Source organism: Cervus canadensis, chromosome 7 (genome assembly GCF_019320065.1).
Source record: "Cervus canadensis isolate Bull #8, Minnesota chromosome 7, ASM1932006v1, whole genome shotgun sequence".
Taxonomy (NCBI): Eukaryota; Metazoa; Chordata; class Mammalia; order Artiodactyla; family Cervidae; genus Cervus; species Cervus canadensis.
The window spans coordinates 14,941,634-14,967,899 of record NC_057392.1 but is presented as its reverse complement, the minus strand read 5'-3'; the positions used below and the strand labels follow the sequence as shown (position 1 = coordinate 14,967,899).

General features: G+C 40.7%; 1 protein-coding gene across 2 annotated transcripts in view; it reads left to right on the top strand.

The window, feature by feature from the left end:
* Nucleotides 1-26,266, top strand: part of ACP3 (acid phosphatase 3) — a 53,450-nt gene that overhangs the window by 5,780 nt on the left and 21,404 nt on the right. For both annotated transcript variants that reach the window (XM_043474094.1, XM_043474093.1), the window contains exons 2-8: nucleotides 5,192-5,287; nucleotides 9,302-9,388; nucleotides 9,845-9,997; nucleotides 14,374-14,472; nucleotides 17,482-17,574; nucleotides 18,649-18,781; nucleotides 24,490-24,572. In XM_043474094.1, coding sequence (XP_043330029.1) covers nucleotides 5,192-5,287; nucleotides 9,302-9,388; nucleotides 9,845-9,997; nucleotides 14,374-14,472; nucleotides 17,482-17,574; nucleotides 18,649-18,781; nucleotides 24,490-24,572 — 744 coding nt within the window. The remainder of the gene's footprint in view (nucleotides 1-5,191; nucleotides 5,288-9,301; nucleotides 9,389-9,844; nucleotides 9,998-14,373; nucleotides 14,473-17,481; nucleotides 17,575-18,648; nucleotides 18,782-24,489; nucleotides 24,573-26,266) is intronic.

Genomic DNA, 26,266 nt, shown 5'->3' with positions numbered 1-26,266 from the left:
CCTGAGTCCCTTAAGAAGCAGTTGGCTTTCCTTCTTACCTCTGAAGTGTCATTCATTTACTCAATTCATTCCTTTCTACCCAAAGTCTTTCACTTTTTAATTCTCTTTACCAAAGGAGTTATCTCTCAGTTCCTGAAAGAAGAAAATTAAATAAACTTTTTCTTCATGGCAAGGTTTGTGCATCAAGAAATTTTCATGACTTGGAACATACCTAACAAAATAGGAAGTGGAATTTAATGCCACAAGCCAAGTTCTCTTAGCAACCAAGTGAATGTGCCAGGAGATGCAGAAGCTGGACATTCCAGGAAGATAGAATATGAAGGCCCTGAAGCTGGAACACACTTAATGTACTGGAAAGAACAGCATAGTCTCCTCTGGCTAAGCATGTTTAGCAAAAATGTAAGGGAAGAACAGGCGGTGGGCAGGACCACATCAGGTAGTGTCTAGTGAGCTATTGTAAGGACTTGGAATTTTATGCAAAGAGCAGTGGGAAATGATATAATGTCTGAGAGTCAGTGGGAGTACATGAAACAAGACTGGCCGCACATGAGCTGATCGTTGTTGGAGCAAGTGATGGATTCATAGTGGCTCATTATAAAAAAATCTCTATTTTTGTATATTTTTCTAATTTTCTGCAAAAAAAAAAAGTGTGATAGAATGAGAGGACATTAGAGGGTTCTAAAGCAATCAAGAGACTATTCTGACTTACACTTTAAAAGAGCTCTTGACTGATGGCAGGGAAGGGGGACTAGACAAGATGTCCTCCAGTCATTAGGGTCTCCACATCATACACAGTGCACCAAATCTGGTCAACAGACTCAATGGAGCAGGATCAGTCACATGGGTACCAAATCATGGTTCTTTTTAAAAAGTTACCTTTGATTTAGTAGTAGTAGTGAAAGTTGCTCAGTTGTGTCCAACTCTTTGTGACCCCATGGACTATAGACCACCAGGTTCCTCTATCCATGGAATTCTCCAGGCAAGAATACTGGAATGGGTTGCCAAGCCCTTCTCCAGGGATCTTCCATATCCAGGGACCAAACCCAGATCTCCTGCATTGCAGGCAGATTCTGTACCATTTGAGCTACTAGGGAATTCCCCTTTGATTTAAAAGCGTAAAGTAAATGTGATATGGTGGGGAAAGCAATGGGCTAGCAATCATGGGAGGAAGGCAAGAGATCTGGATGGCTTATTTCATCTCTTTAAGCCTCACTTTTCTTATTTTTTCAGTGCAGTAATAGTACCAATCTGTCCTCACAGAGTTGTAAGAATTAAAAGAGATGGCAGGGGAAAGAGTTGTACAAAACCATGAAAACACAAACATAAGGGGTTGTTATTATCCTGGATGTCTTCCTTTTGTAACTACTACTGGTACCCCAAATAGTCCTACTGCAATACCAGTAGGTTCAGTACCAGTAGTATAGTAGTACCAGTAGTCTTAGGCTTCTAAAGGATTTGATAGAGTGTGATTGCTGGACTGAGAACAGAGGATATAAATTTTGGCAGGGCAGCAGTTAAGAAGATTGCCCTGCCACAGACTTAAAAAACATGCCTGAGCATAGTCCAAAGTCTCCAGGTAAAGTGAAGAAACTCCAGAAGCTCGAGAATGCCACCTTCATGTGCTTGAGGGACAGGTGTGCACGTGTGTGCGCACACACACACACACACACACACACACATATACATTTTGATTTCTAGCACTGGAGGTGGGAGATGTTTCATTAAGTGTTTCTGTGGAACACCCCTTCCAAAGAGCTCATAGCATGTGTGAGCCACTACCTCAGAAACCCTGAAAACCTACTGAAATGTGCATGTGTGCTCAGTCATGTCTCACTCTTTGCAACCACATGGAGCCTGCCAGGCTCTTCTGTCCATGAAATTTTCCAGGCAAGAATACTGGAGTGGGTTGCCATTTCAGGAGATCTTTCCCACCCAAGGATTGAACCCACGTCTCTTGCTTCTCATGCATTAGCTAGCATATTCTTTACCACCACACCACCTGGAAAGCCACTGAAATGTAGGGGAGCACAATTATTCCTGACCTATAAAACAGAGCAGGAAAGCTTGCCCACATCTTATGGTTTTATTTCAGCTTTGCTCTTTAAGATACTCATCTAAGGATACCACACTCGTTTTTCTCCCCAGGCCATTCTGTCATTTAGTTGCATATCCTCAGATTTATCTTTTAAAAAATGTTTGAGGATGTTTCTTATATCAAGGTTTTGGTTTCCTCTGATGCAACACAACACCACCCCCCCCCTCACACACACACACAATTTCTAATTTTAGTTCATAAAAAAGCAGCAGGTCCCAGATTTTCCACTGGTGGACGGCTAAGAGGCATGTTAGAGCAGAGAGAAATGAGCCTCTTATGTGGGTTCAGAAGCTGGTGTTGGACTCACGAAACCTGTTTGTATTTCTGCTCAACCACTTAAGTGCCATGTGACCTTGGGCAGGTCATTTAACGAAGGTCAGTTTTCTGGTGTGTGAAATGAAGATAGTGATAGTAATTGCTTTGTAGAATTGATGAGAGGATTAGATATATGAGAAGCACAGCTTCTAGGAAAAGCAAGCATTCTAAAAGTGTTGAGTTATTGTGATTATAGGCTGGTAGGAAGTGTTGTAAGTTATTTTGCTGTCCTGTATTTCATTCAACTTCTCTTTGGTTCAGTGGCTCTCAGCTAGGGGTGGTTTTGGCCCCTGGGGGACATTTGGCAATGTCACAACTGGGCAATGCTACAGGCATCCAGTGGGCGAAGGCCAGGGACATTACTAAAGATCCCTACGATACAAAGGATAGTCCTCCACAGCAAAAATGCCGACTGTGCTAAGGATGAGAAACTAGAAACTAAACAATGTGGAGTTTATAATCCATTGAAACCATATGGTAATTTTGTTACTCAGATCTGGGAAAGTCTTAGTCGCTTAGTCATGTCCTACTCTTTGCGACCCCGTGGACTATAGCCTGCCAGGATCCTCTGTCCATAGACTTCTCCATACCTACTTGAGTGACATGCCTTTTCCTTCTCCAGGGGATCTTCCCCACTCAGGTCTCCTGCATTGCAGATTCTTTACAGTCTGAAGCAGCAAGGAAGCCCTCAAGTACTTTGCACAACTACCTGGGATCTAAAAAGTGTAAAATGTCTTCCGATTGTGGAAAGAAAAGCACTAATGATTAGCCTCAACGATTTCTGATCATGATCAAGACACCCCTAGTGACTAGTAACTGTAGGTGCTCATTAGAGAATACACAGCTAAGGGACCATTCATGACAATAATTCCTTACCTGACCAAAATAGTTTCTTAAGATCCACCACACCATTGTCCCTCTGTTTGCCATAGGCTGTTCTACTGAGATTTCAATTTCTTACCAATTCAGACGGCCAAAAGGTAAGTTTTCTTCAGACACCAGAGACACAACCCAGGTCTTAGAAGCTTACCTCCTTTTCCTTTTCCTGGAATCCCATCTCAAAGATGACTAAAGTCTGAGACTGTTCCTTACTGTGTCTCTGCTGAACTATTTTACAAGATTTCAAGAGAGCAGCCTCTTGGCTTTCTTTTCAATGGATCACGTTAGCCAGGTTGTATGCGTGACCAGTGCAGGAAGTCTCAGAGAATGCAAGGTGTTAAGCAGCCCTCCTCTGTATTAAAAATGTTTGCTGACACTAGTGCAGACTTCATCTTGTATTTCTTGAGTTTTTCTTTTCTTATCTTTTGCTTATAAAACAGCTTTGTGTTTGGTTTGATATGCTATTCAGAAAGTATATTATCTATAGTGAAACAGATCACCAGCCCAGGTGGGATGCATGAGACAAGTGCTCGGGCCTGGTGCACTGGGAAGACCCAGAGGAATCGGCTGGAGAGGGAGGTGGGAGTGGGGATCGGGATGGGGAATACATGTAACTCCATGGCTGATTCATGTCAATGTATGACAAAACCCACTGAAATGTTGTGAAGTAATTAGCCTCCAACTAATAAAAAAAAAAAAATCAAAGTACCAAGGTTTCAACCCTGGTTCGATTCCTGGGTCGGGAAGATCCTCTGGAGAAGGGATAGTTTACTCACTCCTGTATTCTTGGGCTTCCCTTATGGTTCAGCTGGTAAAGAATCTGCCTGCAATGTGGGAGACCTGGGTTCGATCCCTGGGTTGGGAAGATCCCCTCGAGAAGGAAAAGGCTACCCACTCCAGTATTATGGCCTGGAGAATTCCATGGACTGTATAGTCCATGTGGTTGCAAGGAGTCGGACATGACTGAGCAACTTTCACTCACCAAGGTTTCAAAAGTCCAGACTACCCTCCCAAAGAGTAAAATGTGCAAACAAGCATGATGACATGCACACAAATCCAGAAGTACGTTCTTAAAGTGTTGAGAAGTAGCTTTTCTAATCCTTAACTTCCTAAAAACTAATAAATCATTGGCCAAAGATGGTCACAAACTGTGTGTAGCATTTAAAAGCTACTATTATATTTCAAAATGTTAACACTATTAATTAGGGAAGGGATATTTCTCATCAGAGCTTGTCTGTAATAAAGTGATCTTGCTAAGCTTTGTTTTCCCTCTTGCCCTATCTGACGTACAAATCATTCTCCACGTGTGGGTCACCTGACTTCTAATGACTCATCATTCTCATTCACATTACTTGAAACAATAACAGTTCACTAACAGTTTTCCTGTGTTTCTGGTAATGTGAATAACAAGATGATGAGCTATTAAGAAAAGTGTTAGTAAACTTAGAATGGCAGTTCTTAACCTAAGAATAGCAGTTCTTAATTCTAATGCCCTGGCTGCATCGGAAACTAATTAAACCAAAATCACAAGGGAGGAATCCAGTCCTTAGAATTTTTTTTAACTCCCCAGTTGATTCCAGTGAGCATCCAATGTTGAGAACCAGAGGTTTATAAGAAACCTCCATCACACACACCAAAAAAAAGTAAAAGAAAGTCGCTCAGTTGTGTCCAACTCCTTGCAACCTCATGGACTATACGGCCCATGGAATTCTCTAGGCCAGAATACTGGAGTGAGTAGCCTTTCCCTTCTCCAGGGGATCTTCCCAACCTAGGGATCGAACCCTGGTCTCCCGCATTGCAGGCAGATTCTTTACCAGCTGAGCCGCAAGGGAAGCCCTCTATCACGATGAACAGAGGCAAAACACCTAAGCTGGTAACATTACTATCTCAATCTATTTTCAGGTTTTTAGGCATGGAGACCGAAGTCCTATTGAAACCTTTCCTAACGATCCCATTAAGGAATCCTCATGGCCACAGGGATTTGGCCAACTCACTCAGGTTGGTTGGATTTTCATCTAAGGGTTTCTGATGAGTCGCAAGGGAAACTGTGGAACTGTTATAATATATTGAAACTGTATAACTACTTTAGTTACTCAAATCTGAGAAAGTGTTTTGCACAGGTACCTGGAATCTAAAAGGTGTAAAATGTGTTTTGATTGTGCTCAGCAATTTCTGATCATGATCAAGTCACCCCTAGTGACTAGTAACTGTAGGAAAATTATATAGAATTTTATATAGAATTATAGAAATATATAGAATTTTGATATACATAGGATTTCCTGTTGGGTTTATTAAAGCATGAGTTGTGCATGGACAACAGAAGAATCAGTTTAGTTCAATCACTCAGTTGTGTACAACTCTTTGCAACCCCATGGACTGAAGCACATCAGGCTTCCCTGTCCCTCACCAACTCCCGGAGTTTGCTCAAATTCATGTCCATCAAATTGGTGATGCCATCCAATCATCTCATCCTCTGTCATCCTCTTCTCCTCCTGACTTCAATCTTTCCCAGCATCAGGGTCTTTTCCAATGAGTCAGGTCTTTGCATCAGGTGGCCAAAGTATTGGAGTTTCAGCTGCAGCATCAGTCCTTCCAATGAATATTCTTCAGCACTCAGCTTTCTTTATAGTCCAACTGTCGCATCCATACATGACTACTGGAAAAACCATCACTTTGACAAGATGGACCTTTGTTGGCAAAATGTCTCTGCTTTCTAATATGCTGTCTAGGTTGATCATAACTTTTCTTCCAAGGAGCAAGCGTCTTTTAATTTCATGGCTGCAGTCACCATTTGCAGTGATTTTGGAGCCCAATAAAATAAAGTCTGTCACTGATTCCATTGTTTCCCCATCTATTTGCCATGAAGTGATGGGACTGGATGCCACGATCTTAGTTTTTTAATGTTGAGTTTTAAGCCAGCTTTTTCACTCTCCCCTTTCACTTTCATCAAGAGGCTCTTTAGTTCCTCTTTACTTTCTGCCATAAGGGTGGTGTCATCTGTGTATCTAAGGTTATTGATATTTCTCCTGGCAGTCTTGACTCCAGCTTGTGCTTCATCCAGCCTGGCACTTTGCATGATGTATTGTGCATATAACAGAAGAATACTTGAACTTAAAAGATGCTGAAGAGAGCCAAGAGTTGCTTATAAGCCAGCCAGTGAGTTTCTCAGGCTCCACCTGAGAAAGTAGAAAATAATTCTGAATCAGCAGAGTTAGGAAAACTCGATTCCTTTGGTACTAGTATTGCTAAAATTGATTTTTGTTAGATGGATGTATTGGGATTTCACCTTCCTTAAAAGTAATCAGTTAAACACAGGGAGCCCTACTTCCTAAAGAGCATCTAAGAAGGTGAACTGGGAAGCAAAGACATCTGTGGTCATGCTCCAGTGCCCTGCACTGGATTAACCTTCTGTTTGGAGCCACAAGGCCACATATATTGCTTCTGTCCTGACCAAAATATTGTTTAAATATATTAAGAAAATATCATAGAATGTTTAGAGTTGAATATCTACCCTAAATTAATGGGTCTTGATCTTGGCTAAATATTGGAACTACTTGGAGAGTTGTACAAAATACTATTGTCTGCCTGGAAGTTTCTTATTTAATCCATCTAGGGTGCAACCTGGACAGTGGGATTTTTAGAAACTCCTCAATCTAGTGTGTAGCAAAGGCTGAGAATTACTGTCCTAACTGCATCATCTCAATGAGGAGAAAACGCAAAGAGGCTATTTGAGGCCAGCATCTTCTGGCTCCCATCAGAGCTCTTCCCACCATAGCCTACATAACTTCTGGCTTCCTGAAAGAGAAGGGTTATAAAAATGTAGGGCTGCTTCATGGCATCTATGGTTCTGTCAAGACTTTGGTTCCCTCGCTGTAATGTTCCACTAAAATCAAAAGCTTCTTCCAGACTGTGGAATCTGCCTGGGTTCTTCTGGCATTCTCTTGACCAGCCACCAGTTTCTCCTGGTGTTCTCAATCTTCCAAGTGCAAGTGAATTATTTGAGGATCTTGTTAAAACGCAGATTCTAATTAATTGGGTCTGACATGGCCTGAGATTCTCCATTTCTAACATACTCCTAAGTGATGCCCATGGTGCTGGTACACGGCCACTCTTGAAGTAACAAGGTTCTGGAGCTCAAATTCCTGCCCTTGACTTGTTCAGTCGCTCCATCATGTCCAACTCTTCACAAACCCATGGACTGCAGCACACCAGGCTTCTCTGTCCTTCACTATCCCTTGGAGTTTGCTCCAACTCATGTCCACTGATTCAATGATGACATCCAACCGTCTCATCCTCTGCTGCCCACTTCTCCTCCTGCCCTCAATCTTTCCCAGCATCAGGGTCTTTTCCAGTGAGTCAGCTCTTCCCATCAGGTGGCCAAAGTGTTGGAGTTTCAGCATCAGCCCTTCCAGTGAATACTCAGGGTTGACCTCCTTTAGGATGGACTGGTTGGATCTCCTTGCAATCCAAGGGACTTTCAAGAGTCTTCTCCAATACCACAGTTCAAAAGTATCCATTCTTCAGCACTTAGCCTTTCTTTATAGTCCAACTCTCACATCCATACATGATTACTGGAGAAACCATAGCTTTGACTAGACAGACCTTTGTAGGCAAAGTAATGTCTCTGCTTTTTAATATGCTGTCTAGGTTTGTCATTGCCCTTGACTAGGTACTTCCAATCTGCATAGTGACAAAGCAATGGTTCTTTTTGAGTTCAGTGGTTTTCAAAGTATGGTCCCTGGATGAGCAACATCACCATTACCTGGAAACTTGTCAGAAATGTAAATTCTCTGGCCCCCCCAACTGAACTAGAAACTCTAGGGTTGAAGTCAGGGAATCTTAGTTCTTAATGAGTTCCCCAGGTGATTTACCGTTCTATAGAAGATGACTATTTCCTTAAAAGTTAGCTTTAGGTTAGAACAACAAATTATACCAAAAGTACTTGCTTCTTCAGCTATCCAGGTCATTCAGGAAACTCACAAACCTCAAAGTACACATTATTCTTTTCCTACTTCTTTTCCCATCTAGAAGGGTAGCCAGGAGTGTAATGGAGTGAGTGGAACAACTCCAAGTAAATGAGTGAGTGGAACCAATCCAAAGCCACACTGACCACATCTTTTCTGACTCCTCTTTTGATGAGGCTCTGAATTAAAGATAGATTTGAATGCAATATTTCCCAAAGCATAGTGTTCTGCTACACAGACCTGAATCACTTAGGGAACTTGTCAAAATACAGATTCCAGGGCTACACCCAGGATCCAATGAGCTGGAATCTCTGGCAGAAACACTGAAGAATCTGCATTTCAACAAGCACCCTAGGTAATTTTGCTTCTGATGCACAGTAATGCTTGAGGATCATCAAGCTAAGACAACACTTCTCGATGACTAACTGCCACTGGAATCTTAATGAGCTTGTTAAAAACAGATTACTGAGCTCTCCCCACAATGATTCTGGTTCAATAGGTCAAGGGTGGGGCCCAAGAATTTGGTTTCTAACATACTCCCAAGTGATGCTAATACTGCTGATCCAGAGACCACACTTTGAATAAGAGACTTTAACTTTTCATGAACCAGACATAAGTGAACTGTGTGGACAATAAATTTTTTCACTCAGAGGTTGAGGTGATCTTTAGATTCATCAAGTCTAGCCTCTTATAGGATGATTGAATTTCTTCCACAAGGTAACCAGCCCTTGAAATTCTCTACCAACAAAGATGACCGACTGAATGCTCTGCCAAAAGAGATGAACCGTTTACTTAAATTCAATCAATCACCAGCTATTAACTGTGCAAGATTCTATGTTAAGTGCTGATGAGAATGAACTGAGTTTACTCAGGGAGTCATGACTAAAGATTATAGTTCTCTTTTCCTGTTTGCATTTTAAAATGTGTTGTTACTATAAAACTATTAAAATATACCATTGTTCACTCTACTTATTCAATGAGGAGTGAAAAGACTCACAGCTTCACAGAACTTACTTTCAATAATTTTTTCTTTTATTTGTTCCCATAGTTGGGCATGGCACAGCATTATGAACTTGGAGAGTATATAAGGAAACGTTATGAAAACTTTTTGAATGAATCTTATAAACATGAACAGGTAAGTTGGGAAGCGAATAGTGGGAACCTTGCCCCTTGAAATAATTTAACATAATGTATTTGTAAAAGTTTCCTATTTCCTAAGGAACTTATAAAAGTCAGATATCTTGTTTACAAATGTACTCCTCTTTATATACATATTTTGTTCCTAAAAAAAAAGTATGAATATAAGTAAGTTCAAAATGGACACCTATGGTAAATATTTTGGCTTGGCAAGTAGCCACTACTTAATTTGTCTCTTTCATCAATTCAACTGTTGACACACCAGGTTGCTTTATGTCACGGCATGCCCATAATACTGTCTTTTCCATAATAGGTATTATGATTATGATGCTACCATGTCTGCTAATATTTTGGTATGAGTGTCCTGCAATTTCTCAAATATACTATTAGCTCCACAGTGGAGGGAAAACCACAGTTCCTCTCAATTGGATCTGCTTTGATTTTCCCACCCTAGGTTCATGTTCGAAGCACAGATATTGACCGGACTTTGATGAGTGCTATGACAAACCTTGCAGCCCTATTTCCCCCAGAGGGTATCAGCATTTGGAATCCCAGCCTACCCTGGCAGCCCATCCCAGTGCACACAGTCCCTGTTTCTGAAGATCAGGTCAGTTTTCTGGGAAAACAGAGATTTCATTTGTTCTGGAAGAAGGAAGGCAGGCTACTCAGGACTTGCGGATTTGGGAGTCTGGACAATTTGTGGGCTGTGCAGCCTTAATTCTTTCCTAAATAATGGTGCACAGGACATAGAAAGCCCTGGTGAGAGGGAGTAGGAACAGAATTTCTCTTTACAGATTTATTATTCACTTTGTTTTGCTATTCTTTTAACTTCTGGCAATTTGTCCCTCTTCACCTTTACAGGCACACACACAGTTCTCAGTGTTCTGCTTCAATTCCTAGGTTTTTGGTGCCCGACAAAGGGTTCTCCTCCCTCCAAAATATCCTAAGACCTCTCTACCTAGAAAATATCCCTCCCCTGATGAAAATCCCCTTTTCTAGCTAAGGTAAAAAAAGAAAGATGTGGGTGCATAATTGGTGGCCAAAACTTTATATGTGTCATAATATTTACCTTTCATAACAGCCATGAGTGGACAATATTGTTGTGCTCCTTTTATAGCCAGAGAAAAAAGTGCTCAGAGAAGTCCAGTGAACAAAATAGGTCCAAAGTCACACAGCCGATAAACATCACTACTGGGACTAGAACCAGACAGATCTCATTCCGGAGTAGTTTCCTTTTGTGCAAACTAGTCACTCTCAAAATTAGTTGCATATTAGAATCACCTGGAAACTTTAAAAAAATATTGATGCCGAGGGCACACCCCATAGTACATCAGAATCTCTGAGGGTGGGACCCAGGCACCAATAAGTTTTTAAAATTTTCCCTGGATGATTCTAGTAGACAGCCAAGCTGAGAACCAGTACCATAACCAAGTTGCCTAAATGAATTTGTTCAAGAGAAACTCCCAAACTTGTTTACACTGATGGGACTGACCAAGAACTCTTTTATCTTTTCAGAGGAATTCCTACTCTTACAATAGTAATAGTAAATCTAACTAATCTTTCAGGTCTGGAATTTAAGACTGTATGAAGGAAATAGTCTGGGACAAGGAACCCTTCCTAATTCCCCTAGAATCACATTATAACATGGCTATCTCCTCTCTTTATGACTGAGGCTTAGCATGACTACCGGATCTAGAATGTTACCTGGTGACCTCTGGGTTAGGTAACTATCACATTTGCATTGTCAGTACTCCAAGAAATTTGACTTAATTGCTGATCCTGGTGACTTAAGAATTTTTCCCAAGTGCTTTGTAGAAACAGCTTAACCCTGTCAACCTCTCTAGGTAAATCTACTCCAATCAAATTTTCTAGTGTTTCCTGAAAAGACAAGATGACTTATTTATGCCTCTTTCCTTCACAGAATCAGAAGTGAGTCATGATTATTAGTGTTTGGGGGTGGGGGGCTTTTTCCACACAGCCTTTCTACATAAAGACTGGACAGAAGCACCAGCTTTAGCCAGTATAAACCAGGGTAGCTATTTAACACTTAGTCCTGAAAGATAATGGTTAACTTACATACTAAAGAGATGCAGGTGCTATTAGAAGAGGAAGAAAGAAATACTGAGAGTGAAGAAGAGGGGAGAGGGAGAGAGAAACGAGCAAAGTGGCCCCCTCACCTGTGGCCCCCTGAAACCTACTCACCAAGATGAAACAATTCTAATATCAACTAAGAAATTTAACAAAATCAATCAGCTAAAGTTATTCCCAGAACTCTGCTAAGTGCTATACAGAAATAGCAGGGAAATATGAGACCAGTTTTCTTCCTTAATTTACAATCCATTTGATGAAAAAAGATTCACACATATGAAGTATGTAGAAGACAATACAAGGTGGTGGGCAATGATTTCAAGAACAGGCTGCACATGCTGGAGGAATTCAGAGAATAAGTCATACTTAGAACTATAAAGGGCAGTCATTCAAGTCTTCATGGACAGAGTGAGAACTTGAACCAGACCTTGGAGAGGGTAGAAAAGGACAAGAAGGCAGCCCCAAAGCTTAGCTTTGAGTCAATGTAAAGTACTTGCCCTTCTGTATCCAGAGTTCTTGTCTAGAAAGAATGAAAGTAAGACTGAATAACTGTTTTGGGCACATGTTAGAGAATCTAAATTTAATAACCAGAAGGAATCTTGAGACAAAGGCAGTGTGATATAGAAGGAGGGTTGAATTTAAAGTTGGGAAAACCTGAGTCTGAGAGCCACCCACCACTTCAGATATCTGAACTTACTTCCCTGTACTTCAGTCTCCTTTTCTATAAAGTGGGAAAACCAGTACCCACCTAACTTCTTCACAGGGATTTGTGAAAACCAAGTTGGTTAAGAAAAGGAAATGAATTTATAAACTCCAAAATGCTGGACAGATGTTTAGGTGATCATTCTGTTTTCATCCAGACTCTTTGAATATGTAGGATGAGAAAACTAAAGTCTGGAAAAGTTAAGTAATTCATTAAAACCTAGACCTTTAAAAGAACAGTCCTGTGCAGGCAGGGAAATTTAGATGTAAAGCAGTGGATGTAGAAGAAACTGTTGTACTTATCTCAGTACTGTGCACACACATGATGAGCAGTGCTTTGGGGCACTCGTCTGACAGTGACTTGGAGGGAAAAGATACTGGGGCCTCTGAAAATAATGAAACCATGCATGAGTTAGGAAATGAAGGCCTGAAAGTAGATGGTAAGGACATTAGAGAAAGGAAAGTGAGGTATGACCAGGTGACACAGAATTAGAAATGACAGACAGGAAGCAACTTATCAAAAAATGACTTTTGAGTAGCATTTAATATGTCAGGCCCTGTTCTAGGCTTTGACAACAGTGAACAGACGACAGCAATGAACAAGATAGGCAAGATCCTGGCTGTCTTCAAGTTTGTGTTTTATAGGAAATAGATGATAAAGAAGTAAATAAATACAGTCATTTCAAACGGCAATGAGTTCCTCGAAGGTAATAAAATAAAGTAATGTGATAGTGGCTGAGCAGAATGTCTAGAAGAGCTGTAGAGGGGGAATGTCTCAGGGAACAGTCTGCAGAGACTGCCAGCCTGTGCGTTCAGGGTACAGCAAGGAGGCTCCCAGTGATGCTGGAAACAAGTGAGTGAGGGGGCAGCAGTAGGAAAGCAGGACAGAAAGATCACTAGGGGCTGAGTTTGGATTTTATTCCAAGTAAAATGGAAAGGTGGTGAAAATTATAAGCTACAGAATGGCATGAGTTGATTGATGGCTTCAACATATTAGCCTTTAAAAAAATAAAATAAAAAGTATTCATGTAGTTGCTGCATGAAGGATGAATTGTGATGCAAAGTGATCCCACAGAAAGCCCTTATGATAGTTGAAACACGGATTATGGTGGTCTTGGCTGCGAGGGGACAATGAAGATAAAGAACAGGGGTCTATTTTGGATAGACTCCTGAACAATGTGGGTTTGAACTACACAGGTCCACTTACATACACATTATTTCAATAAATTTGTACTACAGCACTACATGACCCACAGTAGGTAGACTGTCTCAGCTGCGAAACAGTGGATATGGATCCTGAAGCTACACCGATTTTCAACTGTGTAAGGGTTGGCAGCCCTAATCTCTGCGTTGTTCAAGAATCAACTGTGTTTTGGAAGTAGACAGGCAAAAGTGATTAGTCAGTCTATGACACAGGATGATAAATTTTGCTATTGACAAAGGAAGAGAGAATACAAAATGAAGAGGCTGAGTTCAAGGTTGTAAATGTCAAATTTGAGGATGAAGAGAAACATTCAAGTAATGATATCCACCAAGGGCTGGAAATACAGGACTAGCTCAGATGGAAAGTGAAGAGCAATGAAATGAAGTTGGAAGTTACCAGCCTATAGATTATAGTTAAAAATAGAAAGGACTGTCAATTTAGACTCACTTTAAAGGGGTGATCACTTTATCCTCATAATAGATTTTCAAATATATTTTCTATGTTTTTAGTATGTGCCCTTATTTTAACAGTCTGAAAATTTGCAAGAACTTACTTCAGTGAATGATTAATCAATCTCTTAAGATTCTTTCTGGCACCTCTAATTCATTTCTCTGTACTCATGTGTGTGTGAGAGAGAGAGAGAGTGCATGTACACAAATGTGTCTCTAGTGCTAGAAATGAAAGAGATTCGGAAGGAAGCAAGATAACAGTTACCATCTCACAGAGAAACCAGAAGTGAGAATATTTACCAATAACACAGTCTTATTTAGGCAAGTTTATGAAAGGGATAAAAAAGCTTTTGAGTTTTGGATAACTACTATTTAAGATTAAGATTAAGATAAGATCATTTATCTTTTTCCTCAATTTTAGAATTCCATTCAGCTCAAAACACATTTGAATATTTTATTCAAGTCACTTTATATCTAATGGCTGCAGCTTCTTTAGTTCTTTCGACTAATAAAAGACTTATGATCTCTCTTTTTCCTCAGTTGCTATACCTACCTTTCAGGAACTGCCCTCGTTTTCAAGAACTTCAGAGTGAGACTTTGATATCAGAAGAATTCCAGAAGAGGCTACATCCTTATAAGGTTAAAAAAAAATGTCATTTACTGGCATACAGAAATAGAAATTCTGGGACAATTTGAATATTATCAAAATATCCTTCCAAAAGGTACCAATTTAGAAAAGTATAAGAGTACCTGTTTATCCACAGTATTCCCAACAGTGCATAGACAACTTTGAGGATATTTGCCAGACTGTAAGTGAAAGATGATATCACTAGAAGGATCCCTTCCAAAATTAGGACTGAGACAAGAAAGCCCAGTATCATTACTATTATAGAACATTGTGCTGTAGTATTCTTTTATGATGAGTGAGCTTTGGATACCTTCACCTAGTTAAATGCCCTTTGTATTTTTTATTCTGTTCACATCACCTGACCATTTTTCTTTTGGGTATTGGTTTTCTTCTCTTTATCAAGTTTTAGGAGTTTTCTCTCTCTATTTTAACATTTTTTTCTGACCCTCTTTTTGTTTGCCCATTTTGGGCTTCCCTGGTGGCTCAGCACTAAAAAATTCGCCTGCCAATGCAGAAGAAACAGGTTCAATCCCTGGGCTGGGAAGATCCCCTGGAGGAGGAAATGGCAACCCACTCCAGTATTCTTTCCTGGGAAATCCCAAGGACAGAGGAGCCTGGTGGGCTTACAGGCCTTGGGGGTCACAAAAGAGTCAGACGTGACCAAGCGACTAAAACAACAACACTACTTGTTTACAGTTTTGTCACATGGCTATATTTGTATATTTATAGTCACATTTAGAAAGGCCTTCACCACTCCTAGGTCACAAGGAAATCTGCAATGCTTTCTTCTAATTCTTCTATAGCTTCATTTCTATATGTAAATATAGAATATTTTATATAGAATATATAGAAAATTATATAGAAAATATAGAATATAAATATTGAATCCACTTACAGTTTGTACTGGTATTAGCTGTGAGGTATCTATCCTGTTGAAGTTTTTTCCCAGAAGATTACCTAATGGCTTCATCACTATTTATTGACTAGGGCATCTTTTCCCCCACTATTTTATATTAAAATTCCCATATGTCTCTTTCTAGAATTTTTATTCTTATTCTTTCATTTTATCAAACAAATTCACACTGTTATAATTATTAAAAGTTATATATGCTTTAATATCTAAAAGGCTGGACATTTCACATTCTCAATTTTTTCTGAGTTTTCATGGCTGTGTTTTCACTTAACTTTTCAGTGTTTTAGTGAAAGTCACTCAGTCGTGTCCAACTGTTTGTGACGCTCATGGCCTATGCAGTCCATGGAATTCTCCAGGCCAGAATACTGGAGTAGGTAGCCAGTTCCCTTCACCATGGGAATCTTCCCGACCCAGGAATCGAATCTGGGTCTCCTGCATTGCAGGCAGGTTCTCTACCAGCTGAGCTACCATGGAAGCACAAGGAAAGCCCAGGGAAGCCCAGGGAAGTTTTTACTGAGATCATATTAAATGTACAAATTAGGGAGAATTTGAAACTTTGTTGCAAATTTATATAGTCTTCCTTTCCAAGAACACAAAATATTTTCCTATCTCTTCTTATCTTCAAGATTGTTTTAAGGTTTTCTTCATACAGATTTTTCTGTTAAATTTGTCTCAGGTTTATAATATTTACAAATAATAATGGCTTACCTCTACTTTTCCAATATTTATATTTCTGACTTATTTTGCCTACTTGTATTGGCTGGTACTTACAGTCCAGTACTACGTAATAGAATTGGTAGTGGGCATCCTTGTCTTAGTCCTGATTTTAGCAGTATTTCCCTATTAAACATGCTGGCCTTTTGACCAGATAGAGATACTTTTATCAAGTTAAGGAATTGGCTATCTTTCCTTTCTTCTTGAGTGTTTTTAACAGTTCTGGTGTTTGAAAGGTCTTTTCAACATTTTTAGTATAATTAAGTTACTTTTCTCTTGGATCAATTGCTAAGATTAATTATATTCATAGATTACTACTATTGAACCATCTTTACATGTCTAGATTCAAGCCTCTTTCTTTTAGTATGATATTGAATTATTTGTTAATAGTTTACTTAGACCTTTTGCATTGATATTCAAAGTAACTTCAGACTATAGTTTTCTCTTCTAGCCAGTCTTTGTCAATATCAATGCTTACACAAATTTTTTGAAAGTTTTTTTTTTCTTTATATGCTCCAGACTAGTTAAAATAACACTAGAATAACTTACGCTTGAAAAGTTTGACAGAATTTCCCCATAAAATAATCTGGTCCTGAAGTTTTGTTTTGCTTTGTTTTGTTGGGGGAAGTTGGGGACTCTTTAATAATTCCTTCTGTTTAGTTTATGGAAATTCATCTGGGTTAATATTGACAAATTTTATTTTCCTAGAAAATATATGAATTAGACAAACAATATCTTCCAAAGGCTTCCCAGAAATTTCTGTCAATTCATTGATAGCTGGCCAATGGGTCTCATTACTATGACAATCTAAGAATAATACAGAACCTGGAGAAATGTTTGAATCCTACCCAAATCTCACACTTCTAGCCAGAACCAGGTCCCATTTCTGTTGTGTTTTCCTGGGGTTCTTTGACCTGAGACATGGTTTCCTTTCTCACCTTCCACTCATTTACATATGAGTTGTACTTCACCAATTTCCAAAATGAATTTGAGGCAGTACACCTCAGTCTGGTCCCAGGACACACCAGGAACATGTGGCTACTGCCAGCAGGTACCCACAATGTTTAATGTAAAAATGAGAAATAATTAGTCTTTGTAAAAATCTTTGGGTTGTCATTGTTATAGCCAGTATTACTGGTGCACTTGTATGTGAAGAACAGCAGTTCCCACTGAGGGCGAGTTTGCCTCACAGGGACCCTTTGTCAGTGTCTGGAGACATTTTGGGTTGTCACAACTGAGAGACTAGGGGTGATATGGCCTCTAGTGGGTAGGATGCTGAACATCCTACAGTGCACAGGGCGGCCCCACAAAAAAGAACTGGCTAGCCCACACATCAGTAATGCTCAAGTTGAGAAACTCCGATATAAATTTTTTACCTCTGTGTGTGTCTCAGGATTTTATAGAAGTCTTGCCAAAACTTACAGGATACCATGACCAGGATCTTCTTGGAATTTGGAGTAAAGTCTACGACCCTTTATTTTGTGAGGTAAATGTAAAAATATCAAAGATTAACATGCAATCTGATGACTTATGCCTATTTTGAAACAGATGAATTCTCTTTCCTTTGCTTTTATAAGATATATTATTTAGAGTTTGACATTGAAATATAAGTCAAGACATTTATATTAAGTTAAAAATTCTGGCTTCTCTCTGTCAGTTATGTATTCACCCTTTAGAAAATTGTAAACAAAATTGCTTTTCTGTGCATGCCAGTTATTTTTCAGTCGCTTAGAAATTCTGGGTTCCTGTCATGGACTTTAATGAAAAAAGCAAGGTTGTTATACTTTATTTAAAGATTTTATAATATTTTATAAAAAGAAAAAAGTTACCTGATTTCTGGATATAGAAATAAACAAGCAAATTTTGAACCAGGCTATTAAAATTGATATATCAGGAAAGAATCTCTCTCTTGCTGTACAATGCATGTGAAATAATCTTTGTAGCTAGATAAATTACTATTTTTTTCAGGGTTTCATGGTGTTTTTCTTAATTATCATGCTCCACCATAATTCTGTTTTTCCAACCAGTTCACTGAATCGTGCGGCAAAATTCTGACCAGCCGCATGACTCCTATCCACTTCTGATTTTAAGGGCATTGTGAGTGTCTAAGGAGCAAGATACTTTCAGAATTCCAACTCGATAATAAATGGTACCTGTTGCCCTCATCCACATTAGAGGTCATTGACCCAAGCACATTCAACGTTCCCAACATTTTCAGTATATCATCAGCATCTGTTTCAAGGAAGACTTTTTAGTCTTATAAAAGTCTTCAATAAAAACAAGAGCCCATTTTTTGGTTCAAGTCTTGGGTTTTGTTTTGTTTTGTTTTTTTCCTTACTACAGTTCAGTCTGAGCTATTCTGCAATGTGGCTAAAGGTATTTTACATCTCTCTCAATTCTTCTGTAGGCTACTTCACTTTCATTTCCTCTTTCATGAAATCTCCCTCTCTCCCAAGAAAGGCTGGACACAGTACTTCTCATGGGAGAAGGGGGATAAAGAGTCAACAAAGAAGATAGTCGGAAATAAAATACACATTTCCTTCCTTTTTCTTTGATACAGGGCATTCATAATTTCACTTTACCCTCCTGGGCAACAGAGGACACCATGACTAAGTTGAAAGAAATATCAGAATTGTCCCTTCTGTCCCTCTATGGAATTCATAAGCAGAAAGAAAAATCTAGATTGCAGGGGGGTAAGTATTTTTTAAAATGAGAGAAGTGCATTAGAATTGTTGTTGAGTGATCTGGGTCTGAGTCCAGGTTCGACTGTTAATCAGCTATGTGACCTCGAATTAGACACATAATCATTCCACCAGCTTCTATTCTGCAAATTGGGGATAATAATACTACTCACTTCTTAGGTATTAAGGATGAAAATGAATGTATGTATTCCAAAGGCTTAGCACAAATAGTACCTAATACACTGTCAAACATTATGTGTTATATGATTATCAAAATTATTCACTCTGGGCCTTAATTTTCCCAGCTGAAAAACAGAAACTTTGGGCTAATGCTAAATGATACTTTTCATTCTTTCCAGATCAAAAAATCATGGATTTCGTATCTGAGTTCCATGAAAGTCAATTATGCCGAGTGGCTTACTGGATGAATTTTTCAAGTGGGAGGAAAGGCAAAAGCAGCCTATTTTCTAGAAACCCTTGGTTGTAACCACTGTTAAAGTTAATACAATGTAATTTTCAGGCTAATTATTGCCCTGTTGATTAATATGTATTGCAATTGACAAGTTTATGACACTGCTCAAATTTTTTCATTGGTGTTAAAAGGTGCTGACTTTTCAGTGAGGCCTCTTCTCAGCTGGATTTGACCTGTTGTAGAACAGGTCATCCGATCATAATTCAGAAGCCTAACCCTTGTAATCAGGATAGGTGGGTAGAAGAAAGAAGCCAGGACCAGGCAGGACAGGGATAGGTGCTGAGGCTCTGAGGGCAGCTGAGTGGCAGGCCAAGACCCAAGAGGATATGGCAGGTTCAAATGCTGTTCATATAGGCATTAAAACTAAAGGTGGAGAGCAAGAGGAAGTCCACTGTGCCAGGCTGTCATAACAATGAAGAAATTTTAAGCCACAGGAGATGTTCTTAGTCATACACTCCACACAGTTGGAAGAAAACAGTATAATCAGGACTCCAACCATTGCTGGACCCTATTCACCATGAGGTTGGACAAATTCAACAGACTTCCAGGAGAAAACAGAGACAAAGTATCCTGGGGGTTGGACCAGACTAGAAGGATGTTCACTCAGGGCTGCAGAGCAAGAGAAAGAGTTTAAGTCACTAACCAGGAGAGGAGCTACAAAAGCTCATATAAAGAGTTAAGGAACCTGTAATAAGAACAGCTAATGAGGTATGAAGTCCAGATAGCTGGGAGTAATTTCATATGAGGTGAACATAGCACTTGGGGCAAGTAATTTAGGGCAGCATCATAAAGAAATGATCAAGCTACAGGCCTGCTGTTACAGAGACCTGGCTGCAAGACAAAGAGGAAGATTTGATGGAATGTACACGTCCTCACTCCAAGCTTAGGGCATGAGCAGCAAGATTCAGCCCTTCCTTGGGGATGGGAGAGCACCCAGAGGTGAGTCATAGTTGGAACTTGGTGTCTTAGGAATAATTAGCAGGTAGGACATGGACTACATGTAGGAACAGAGACCAGGATGCAACTCAATCCTACATACCAAACAACCAAGGACACAGAAGGTGGAAGCTGGGCCTCCGTGACCACACAACTACCAGGTCTCATTCCTGAACCAGCAGGGGCCAACAGTATGGTGGCCAAATGCTTCAGATGGTGAAAACAGGACTCTGTTTCCCCCAACCTAGTCATGATGGGCTCAGAAAATCATCCCCTCGCTACTCAAGATGAAATCCATGGACCAGCAAAGTCAGCATCACCAAGCTTCTGACAAAAAATGAGGAATTCCAGGTCACACCCCAGAACAGCTGAATCTAAATCTACATTTTAATGAAATCCCATTAAAGTTTCAGAAGCACTTCTCTAGATGTAGGAGACAGTGAAGAAAAGGCCAGGGAAAGCCAGGAAGGAGTCTATAAGAATCTATTAATAGATGCAGGGGTCTGTATCTGAATATAAGATGTGGGATTTTTTTCCCAACAGCTTGCTTGTATTTCCTTTACTTTTTCCCTTTGACTACTAGAAATTGCATTTTGGGGAAGTCATCTTCTCTCTCTGGCTCTCAGTTTCCCCATCTGGTGAGTGCATTAAACTATATTCTATCAGAGTTCCTCCCTAAAGTATTCTCTGGGTCTTAGACTCCAAAAGTTAGCACTCATATGCACACACCTGTCCTATTTTCTAGGGGAAGCTCAGTACTATTAATGAGCCAGGAAGTTGTTATCTTCATAATTCCTGCCAAGCCACATTTCAACCTATTGTTCAGATCTGGCAAAGCAAGAGAGATTTGTCAACTCTTGTTGAGTTATAAAGCCCCTGAACCTAATGCTGCAGAGAAAGCATGAACAGTTTGGTGACAGAGTCACAAGGGAACATCAGGACTTTGACCAGCATCTTCTTACCTTTGCCAGAACTTCTGTTCCATCAGTTGGTTTCAAGGGTGACACTGTTCAGTAATCTCCTCCTCCCACTGCCTTCACCACTAAAACACCCCACCCCACCCCACCCCCGGCACACACACACACAAGGAAATCTCTAGACTAATTCCTAAGACTAATTTAGGAATATATGCCTGGTCCTGTTTGTATTAGGGCTTCCCAGGTGGCTCAGTGGTAAAGAATCTGCCTGCCAATGCAGGAGAAACTGGAGATACGGATTCAGTCAATCCTGGGGTTGAGAGGATCCCCTGGAGGAGGAAATGGCAACCAACTCCAGTATTCTTGCCTGGGAAATCCCATGGACAGAGGAGCCTGACAGACTACAATCCACGGGCATGCGAAGAGTCGAACACGACTGAGTGACATGCACATGTACCTGTTTGTTTTCATGGAAACTGCTTCTTGCTGAAGACCAGAGATTGGCAAACTACAGCCTGCAGGCCAAATCTGGCCTGCTGCCACCTATTTTTTATTAGTAAAATGCTACTGAAGCTCAGTCACACTCATGCATTTATGCAGCATATTTAGCTGCTTTTGTGCTTCCACTTGAGAATAAATGGTTGTGATGGAACACATGGCCCACAGAGTCTAAATCATATAACTTTTTTTCTTTCTTTCTTTTTTAAAAAATTAATTTATTTTAATTGGAGGCTAATTATTTTACAATATTGTAGTGGTTTCTGCCATACATTGACATGAATCAGCCATGGGTGTACATGTGTCCACCATCCTGAACCCCCCTCCCACCCCCCTCCCCATCCCATCCCTCAGGGTCATCCCAGTGCACTGATGCACCCCTGTCTTATGCATCAAACCTGGACTGGCGATCTATTTCATATATGGTAATACACATGTTTCAGTGAAGGCGAGGGTAGGATGATTTGAGAGAATAGCATAAATCATATAACTTTCACAGAACAAATTTGCCAACTCCTGCTGTAGCCCAAGAGAGAGAAGTGAAGTTTGTATCCTCAAATAATGATATTTTGTCCAGTGTGTGCAGGTTTAATAAATGATGCACCAGGGAGCTTGGGTGCTAGCTTATGCTACAGTATGGCCTAATAATTAAGAGGATAGGTTTTGAAGCTGGACCTGCTGAGTTCAGAGAAACTCAGCCCCTCTGCGTACTAGCTGTGTGATCTTGGGCAAGTTGCTGAACCTCTCTGAGCTTCAGTTCCCCTTCATATATAACTTGACTATTGGCCTGCCAGAGTCTGTAGGTGCTTATGACAATTACCCCTATTTTCTCCTGGGACAAGCTGGGAAACCACCACAGAACCAAGAGCTGATCTATTCCATCATCCACACTGAAGGTTGCTGCAAAGACACCTACTGACAAGGAACAAGTTGCTAATTGAACTAAATCCATGTCTATTGATTAACTAATTAATTGATGTTAATTAGCTAAGTGTTATAGAGAATGCATCTTGGTCAGTGTAGAATATCTCCTTTCAGATATGCTGTGCTGCGCTTAGTCACTCAGTCGTGTCTGACTCTGCGACCCCATGGACTGTAGCCCACCAGGCTCCTCTGTCCATGGGGATTCTCCAGGCAAGAATACTGCAGTGGGTTGCCATGCCCTCCTCCAGGGGATCTTCCCAACCCAAAGATGAACCCAGGCTTCCCACATTGCAGGAGGATTCTTTACCATCTGAGCCACCACAAAAGAACTGACAAGGAACAAATCGCTGATGGAAGGTGACTGCCTGTCATCACCCCCAGAAACTCAGCCACAGAGTTTACTTCTTTTTTTTTTTTCCCATGGATCCTAATTTTTTTTTTTTTTTCAGAACTGATTTCCTTTATTTATTGTTTTTTTCCAGTGGGTTTTGTCGTACATTGATATGAATCAGCCATAGATTTACACGTATTCCCCATCCCGATCCCCCTCCCACCTCCCTCTCCACCCGATTCCTCTGGGTCTTCCCAGTGCACCAGGCCCGAGCACTTGTCTCATGCATCCCACCTGGGCTGGGGATCTGTTTCACCATAGATAATATACCATTACACGCCAGTCAGGATGGCTGCTATCCAAAAGTCTACAAGCAATAAATGCTGGAGAGGGTGTGGAGAAAAGGGAACCCTCTTACACAGAGTTTACTTCTATTGTGGCCTGAAGCTCAAGATACAGGTCTAAAGGGTTCCCAGAGGCCAGCCTGCCCTGAGGCAGAGGGATGCAGACCTATGGGAGGTGTAGCCTCCAGCTCCCTCCTTCCCAGTTAAAGACATCCCAGCAGCCACAGATGCCAATCATCTCCCTCCTTAATTCATTCCTCTTTGTGCTTATGGTGGTACACAGACAACGGGACAGTCTCTTCTCACTGTTTTATGAGATTTTTGAGGACAGGAGCCATGTCTAATTGACTTGTGGTAGCTGTTCAGTGTGTGTTTTGCAAAGTGGACCATAGAGTCTAGGATTATAATCAATCTGTTAACATCAATGCCCCGCTCATTACAGAAGAAAACTGGTCATCCTCAAGTGAGGAGACCACAGGCAGTGTAGAGAGATGACCAATAAGACACAAGGAGTCCTCAGGGGAGGGTGTGGAAGCCCCTGAGGCAGCACCTCCTCAGAACAACACCTGCACCACAGGTACCTTCAGCATCAGCATCTGCTGAGAGGATGGAGACTCTGCTCTCTGTCCGTCTGCCTTTTACCACCTTAGGAGCAACAGGGGCGAAGGGCAAACTGTTTCCTCTACTGACAACAGTTAGAGCCCTAGATGAACTCTGAAGGTTCTGGCTGCCTCCCAAGAGTGAAAGCTAGTGTAACCTGGAGCAATGGTCCACAGAACACAGTCCATGCCCTGTGCAGACATCCAGAGAGATGCTTTCTCCCCTGGCTTCACCCAGGTGTGGCTACCAGAGGGATGAAGACAGAGAGGTGTATGCCGCACTGTCATTTCAGACCTGCCCTGAACAGAGCACTGGTTAACAGCTATCTGGAAAAAGCCATCCGAAATTCCTTCCAAGTTCATCAACCTCCTAACTTGAGTTTTAACAAAATCGGGTAGAATCAAACTTTAATGTGCCAATCCAGCTCTCCTTCCCCAGTGAGTGAGTCACTTAATGACTCTGAGCCTCAGCTTCCTAACCTCTGAATGGGGGATGGAAGTCAGGATTCAGTAGATAATGTATGTAAATCATGCTACTAGTACATAGCAGATGCTCCACCAAAATGAGTTCTTGCCCTCCCTTCTTAAGTCTTGAGAATCCTGGCAGAGAGAATCTCTATACGAACGAGCAAAAAGCTTATGAACTGAAATATAAGCCCACATTTGGTTCAGCTCCATTGTTGATCTGTCTTCATAAAGGTGTCCTGATCAATGAAATCCTCAATCACATGAAGAGTGCAACTCAGCCATCAAACCACAGAAAACTCATTATGTATTCTGCAGTAAGTATTCTGTCTCCATTCAACATCTGTTCAAGTGTATGAGCTCTCTCAGGAGGGGCCTCAACTTCTTCATCATCATTTCTGTATCAGATGTTCAAAATTTTTTAGTTAAATATATAATTCTGGGTCTCAAGGAATTTACAACCCAATCCCTGATGGCTCAGTTGGTAAAGAATCCGCATGCAATGCAGGAGACCCCGGTTTGATTCCTGGGTCAGGAAGACCCGCTGGAGAAGGGATCGGCTACCCACTCCAGTATTCTTGGGCTTCTCTTGTGGCTCAGCCGGTAAAGAATCCACCTGCAATGCAGGAGAGCTGGGTTTAAATCCCTGGGTTGGGAAGATCCCCTGGAGAAGGGATTGGCTACCCACTCCAGTATTCTGGCCTAGAGAATTCCATGGACTGTATAGTCCATGGGGTCGCAAAGAGTTGGACACAACTGAGCAACTTTCACTTTTTTCTCTGACAAGAAAAGTAAGCATATAAACACCCTGCATAGCAGAATAGCAATGTCACACGAGCCAATGATTTGGTGACTCACTCATAGAAAGGAAACATCTTTTCTGTTCCAAACTAAAATTAGAGGGAAAATAGCAAGGGAAAAGAAGTAGAAAGGTTATAAGAAAAGCTGAGTGTATAGGACTTGGTGATGGACTGGAATGTGGGTGGAGGACAGTGGTGTGGAAGTTAAGCCATAGATGAAGGTGGTGTTTCAAGTGTTGACGACTGGAAGGAGGGTAGAACCATTAACAGATGTGGTCATGGGTCAGGTGAATATACTGATTATACAATTGGGTTTGAAATGCCGGCAACATCCAAGTAGGAATCCTCAGATGGCAGAAGGGATAGAAAAAAAAGGGGAGGGGAAGGAAAGCTCCAACTTGAGGTCAGTGTTATATTTGGGTGAAGAAAGGAAAGAGAGTGAGATCTCAGAGAAGACATCTATGTTGGAGCAGCAGCCAGGGAAAGAGAGTTCCAGGGATATACCATGCACTGAAGTGGGTATCCATGGAATCTGGGATGAGCAGGGAAACAGGATATGGAGGGCTGGGTCAGGCTCCCACCCACTTCTGCAGGACAGAGGATTTCTCAGATGTGGTCTGGCTGGAGAAAGCCATGGTGTCATTCTGCAAGAAGATGAAAGAAACAATTAAAGATAAAGCAGAGTTTATCATCTGGGGTTCTAAATGGTATAGACTGGAGAAAAGTTTCATGGAGGAAACAAAGTGTAGTGCCTCTGAGAGAAAGATAGGCCCAAAATTAGTTGATAGTTTCAGGTTTTCTGGTTTCTAATATGGTTTCCAATTGTAACTTGTTGTATGACTTCTGGCAAGTCATAAATCTGTAACTCCTTTTTTTCCTCTAGTGAATTGGTTCTAACCCCTTTGGAGTATGTAAACACTGCCATATAGTTTAGGCAACCAAATGTTAGGTCCATTTTATACATATGAAAATTAAGGATTTCTTAAGATTAGATAGCTAATCAGTGGCAAAACTAGGATTGAAAACCCGTCCTCCATGCCTTCTGGCTATTCTAAAATAAACCTTTAACAATTATTTTTAAGCTACACTCTCTACTTCCTTACATTTCATTCTGTCTAAATGTTTGTAACCTCATATATTCTTCCCCAACTTTAAAATCACAGATGACATTAATCTATAGAAAACAAATATAATCTAGCATTAATGTACTC